Genomic DNA, 5,179 nt, shown 5'->3' on the forward strand with positions numbered 1-5,179 from the left:
GCTATAGTTCAGACAGTTTATTTTCAGTTTCTTGCTGCTATTTTGGAGTCAGGTAAATTGATCTGGTTGGTTGCCAGGACATGTGGCGTTATCCTCCTGCTGGGCTGTGTGATAATGTGAGCAGCATTAAATATTCACTTAAGAGGAAGTTGAGCGTCACTACATTATCTGAGATGTCAGGCATTTATTGATGACTATCCTTTATCTGTTAGACACACACACCCACACACACACACACACACACACACACACACACACACACACATGGAGTAATATTATTTGTCTGATAGATGTAGTCTATTTGTTTCATGAATTATAGATCTTCCAAAATGTCATCCACAGTGTATATGACATCATTTTGACAGATGAGTCCTTTCAGCAGCACTTGCTGGAAGTTTGAACTGGGAAACTCAAAAAGGTTATTCAATCAATAAGTGAAGCTTTTTAAAATGCTTGGTTGTGTCCTCTACTGGGCTGAATTGTTAATCAGACAGAGCCTGCGATGCCGAAGCGGGGAGTGTGTACAGGCTGCTTGTAAACTGAATAATCTTCTTGCAGTTTGGCATCCTCTGCAGACAGACTTAAACAGATTTAAAGCTCCCCATGAAATGTGCTTTGATGCTTTAAGTTAAGCTACGGGCCTCTGATGAAATTACATCAACGCAAATCAGTGCGCAGGAATAGAATTACTGGCAGAAATAATTCACTTTGTGAATGAGAAAGCACTCTCCGGTTGCTCTGGTCTGATCTTTTCTCTTTCTTTGTTGGAGATGGAATTCGTCAATGAATGTGTAAAAAAGATATAAGAGAGAGAAGAGGATGTCTTACTGCCATTAACCTGAAACACACCTCCCCTTGCACCCGTCCCTCCCCTCTCCCGGCTGGACCCCACTCCACCTCCCTCCCTTCATTCATTCATTCATAACCCAGAGAGGAAGAAAGGAAACTGCTGCCCCCTCTGGGAATAGGCATCATAATTATATAGGAAGCGGAACAGTCTGCCATCTGTTAGAGCTGGAGCTGGCTGCAGGCGGGTCACACATGTCCGCTAATGTGCAGTGAACAACTGGTCCTACCATGGATGTGGATGTCTGACACTGTTTGCAAGGTAAGATAATCTCCTGCATTAAGAGTTAATAATAGCAGAGAGTGATTACCAGACTGTGATGTTAAACCCATCACTGCGCACAGGCTGATCAGTTTAATTAGAGTGTTATTTTGTATCGAGACTACAAAATGCTGCCATGTACAAGTACAATTGAAAGAGACTATAACTGAAGTGTTAAAATCAAAGCTTTTTAGGCAGTTCAACAAAACTTTCTTCCTGAACTATCTCTGAATGAAGCATGACATGTTGCCTGGTTAGATGTTAAACCAATTTCTGTTGGTTTTTATGGGAACTGATCCATTTTCGTCCGCAGGCTGTTTCTGAACTCTGCAGTCTTAATTTGATTTCTTGCCGCTGGTCCTGCAGATGATCAGCCTGTTAGTCTTGTACCAAATGATGAGATAGCAGTCCTGAACAGCACACACAGATTAAAAAAAAAGTTGTTTGGGTGTAACCAAAATGGATCCGATAAATACATGCAATGCCGTAAAGAATCCAGCATGGCTCTAAGGAAGTACTTTAGATACCAGTGATTTGAAAAGAGTTGTTATGGCACCATTAAGGTCCCAACTCTAAAGAAAACCTTTTCAAAATTGATCTTTCTGACACAAAAACGGATTTAGCAGTGATGCAAATGATATTTCATACTGTTTTGTAAATGTGTTAATGATATGAGTAATGGTCTTACAATTGTGTTTCGACTCAGACGCCTGTTTTTAAATGTGCCACAGACTAAGAAGAGGAAGCAGCCATGTCAGAGAAGAAGCCACGAGGTTCGGACACGCGTCCCAAATGTGGCCTCCGCAGTTGGAGTGCAGACAGTTATATTTGGCGGAGGAAGAAACGCTCCCGGAGCTCTCGCAACGGGTCGAGCCCCGGAGGACCGGAGGCGGAGGGGACGGAGGAGCTTGGCGTGCGGTCGACATCCTGTCCGAGGCGGCGCAGAGAGAGAAAGTGTAGCTGCAGCACTCTCGGGGATGCATTGACATCTGCAGACATTGATGTAGTGTGTCGGAAAGCCCTGTCCCACCGCTCACTGCGGCAGAAGTTTCAGGATGCTGTTGGCCAGTGTTTTCCTCTGCGCTCCCACCACCACCACCACCATCATCACCACCACCATCCATCGGGCTCCTCGAGACCCTTCTCAGTGCTCTTCTGGTCCAAACGCAAGATCCACGTCTCAGAGCTCATGCAGGAAAAGTGTCCCTTCTCGCCCAAATCTGAACTGGCCCGATGTTGGCACCTTATCAAAAATCATGCCACCCATCCAAGTGCTCTCAAGGACATGGACATGGAGGCTCCCCTCAAACCCAATGCCTCATCTTCCTCTTCCTCCCCACCCCAGACCCCTCTTTCCTGGGAAGACATCTGCTGCTCTCCTGGGCCTGGAGGTACCAGTCTGGAGGACTGGAACCCTTCTTGTCCACACGGAGGAGCAGATGGCAGATGTGGCCACACTGACTACATCCTGGTCCCAGATCTCCTCCAGATCAACAACAGCTCCTGTTACTGGGGTGTGTTGAACCGCTTTGAGGCAGAAGATTTGCTGGAGGGCAAACCGGAGGGAACGTTTCTCCTCCGAGACTCTGCCCAGGACGAGTTCCTCTTCTCAGTCAGCTTCCGTCGCTACAGCCGCTCCCTGCACGCACGCATTGAGCAGAACGACAAGCGTTTCAGCTTCGATGTGCGAGACCCGTGCATGTACCGGGATCCAAGTGTGACAGGACTACTGAGACACTACAGTGACCCGGCTACCTGCCTCTTCTTTGAGCCCCTCCTTTCCCGGCCGCTACCACGGACCTTCCCTTTTACCCTCCAGCACCTGTGCAGGGCTGTGATCTGTAGCCACACCACCTACCAGGGCATAGATAACCTGCTGCTGCCTCCTCAGCTCAGGGACTACCTCCAACAGTACCACATCAAGTGTGACGGGGCCTGCGCTGTGTGACAGTCCAAAGCAGGCCTCATACCGTGATAGGCAAAGAAAGGACAAGCAAAGCCAGCTTCTCTTTGCAAAGAGACAAGAATATTGCCATTGAGTTCCAAGTACATTTTCTGTTGCAGATCTTTGAGGTCTAAAAATTGCAGAACTGGATAGTTCTGTAAGATGTTTGTTGATCTAGATGCGTCTAGAGATAGAACAATTAAACCCACAAAGCCTTCTCTACAGGTCTGAACTCATCTACTGTAGGAACTCAAGGGCATAATGTCTCTTCTTTCAGTACTAGGGGATAGTTTGAGGCCTTGAATATTGGTTTTCTGCTTGCGGCCATCTTGACAGCTACTTGAGCGAAGTCAAGAGACACTGGTAATTAATAGGCAATCATGCCCAAACACACTTGCCTTAATATTCTTAATGGAGTAAGGATTTTTGCCAAGACATTAAACTGTAACCCTCACTCTTTGATGAATATTGACTCACGTTTTCCTCTTGACTTCAATGCAATCAGAGTTGTCTTGTTTGGGCATCTTGCATATCTAGTGGCCACTAGAGGAACTGCACCTTTCATGGTTTCATGGAGACCATACCTCCTTCAATGTACATTAATGTCATAAAAATGTAATTCTTTGCAATTGTTGTTGTCCTGCACTAAACCAGTGCTGTCAAAGGTTCAAGGTACAGAGACTCCAACTGCATCTAGTTATATCCAAACATATTACTTCCTCAGTAACTTTCCAACTAAACAGCATTTTAGACCTATTCCCTTGTTAGGGTGAAATGGTACAGTGTGGCCCTTTCCAACATTGCCATATAAAAACTAATCACAACATTCAAACCACATCTCCCTCCAGAGACTTTGTGTGGAGACTGAAGTTGTGAACCACGTTTACTTTCTTGTGGGAAAGTTGGGCAAACCTGAAGACGAGAGGACAGTTTTTATTTGATACATGAAACAGGTTCAAGCTCTCAGTATCAGTATGGGTGACAGAAAAACAGACGTAGCTGATAAGGTGGTTCAAATATCGTAGACGTCACAAATGTCCTCATATGCTTTCCCAACATATTTGTGTCTTACGAAGGACCTAAACTAATTCAATGGGTCTGTATTCTTCTCTTCAGCCACAAGATGGTGGCCCAGCCGCACCGATCAGAGCTTTTGGACAGACTTCATCTACTCACATCTCATTCTTTACACAACTCAACAGCTTCTTTATCATGCATTACAACATTTAAAGCTACTGTGTGAATGAATATGTGAACAGCAATTGTGCCTCTACAGTTTTCACAAGTATTGCTATTGGAATAACTGTTTACATGTTGGAGTTACGGTGGGCCTGGGAGCTCAGAGAACAAGAACTTAAATCAAGCACATGCAAGTAGATAAAGGGAGACACCATTTTGACAACACACGTTTAGAAAAAGAAAGCGCTGCAAATTGAGAAAACACAACCAAATACAGAAAATGTCCAAGTTTAACAAAACACAATGAAAAATGTTCTGCATTTCACATATTTGCTGTAATTCTAACGTTAGACTTTTGCTGGTTACTTGCATGCCAATTCAAATTTGAATCATGCAATCAAAATGTTTTAATTTTGTTTTGTTGTGTGTATTTGGTTGTGTTTTCTCTATTTGCAGAGTTTTATTTCTAAATGCATGTGAAATCAAAATGAATGATGATGTTTTGTCTGTCTTCGTGTGTCTCAACTTGCAGTGCTCTTAGCTCTCTGGGCCATCGTACAGACTGGAGCGCAGTACGCTATAGGACCAAGCAGTATTCTCAAAGTATTTGAATTTCTGTGATTGCCCTTGAGGCGTATATGGTACTCACCACACTGATACACAAACCAATAAATGCCATTTACACCGCCTCTGTCGTGTGACTTTCTCAGATTTTTTGTCATCTCCGGAGAGATTTAATGGCACAGCTCGAGTCATGCTTATCCACCCATGTCTGTTCGTGCTACAACTGAGGGCCGTGTCATGGTCAGACAGGCTAATGGCAGGGAAAACGCTGCTTTTGAAGTAGTGCTCTGAAAACAATTCATTCCGCTCACTGCAAAGGACACCTCTAAATGCCAGCGCTTTAGCAGTGCAAATGAAGAGATAAGGACATGAAAAAGACTATT

The 5,179-nt window shown here is 44.5% G+C and overlaps 1 protein-coding gene across 1 annotated transcript; it reads left to right on the forward strand.

Annotated features, from left to right (window-relative positions):
* The first annotated feature begins 934 nt into the window (after positions 1-934).
* socs4 (suppressor of cytokine signaling 4) lies at positions 935-4,909 on the forward strand. The gene is made up of 2 exons (XM_032522922.1): positions 935-1,108; positions 1,840-4,909. Exon 2 carries the CDS (start codon positions 1,860-1,862, stop codon positions 3,054-3,056), a length of 1,197 nt encoding a protein of 398 aa, XP_032378813.1. The 5' UTR covers positions 935-1,108; positions 1,840-1,859; the 3' UTR covers positions 3,057-4,909.
* The last annotated feature ends 270 nt before the right edge of the window (positions 4,910-5,179 follow it).

The sequence above is a fragment of the Etheostoma spectabile genome, chromosome 1 (assembly GCF_008692095.1).
Source record: "Etheostoma spectabile isolate EspeVRDwgs_2016 chromosome 1, UIUC_Espe_1.0, whole genome shotgun sequence".
Taxonomy (NCBI): Eukaryota; Metazoa; Chordata; class Actinopteri; order Perciformes; family Percidae; genus Etheostoma; species Etheostoma spectabile.

Bases quoted from the DNA above. Each gene is read 5' to 3' on its own strand.
- socs4 (XM_032522922.1), top strand. From the start codon at position 1,860: ATGTCAGAGAAGAAGCCACGAGGTTCGGACACGCGTCCCAAATGTGGC.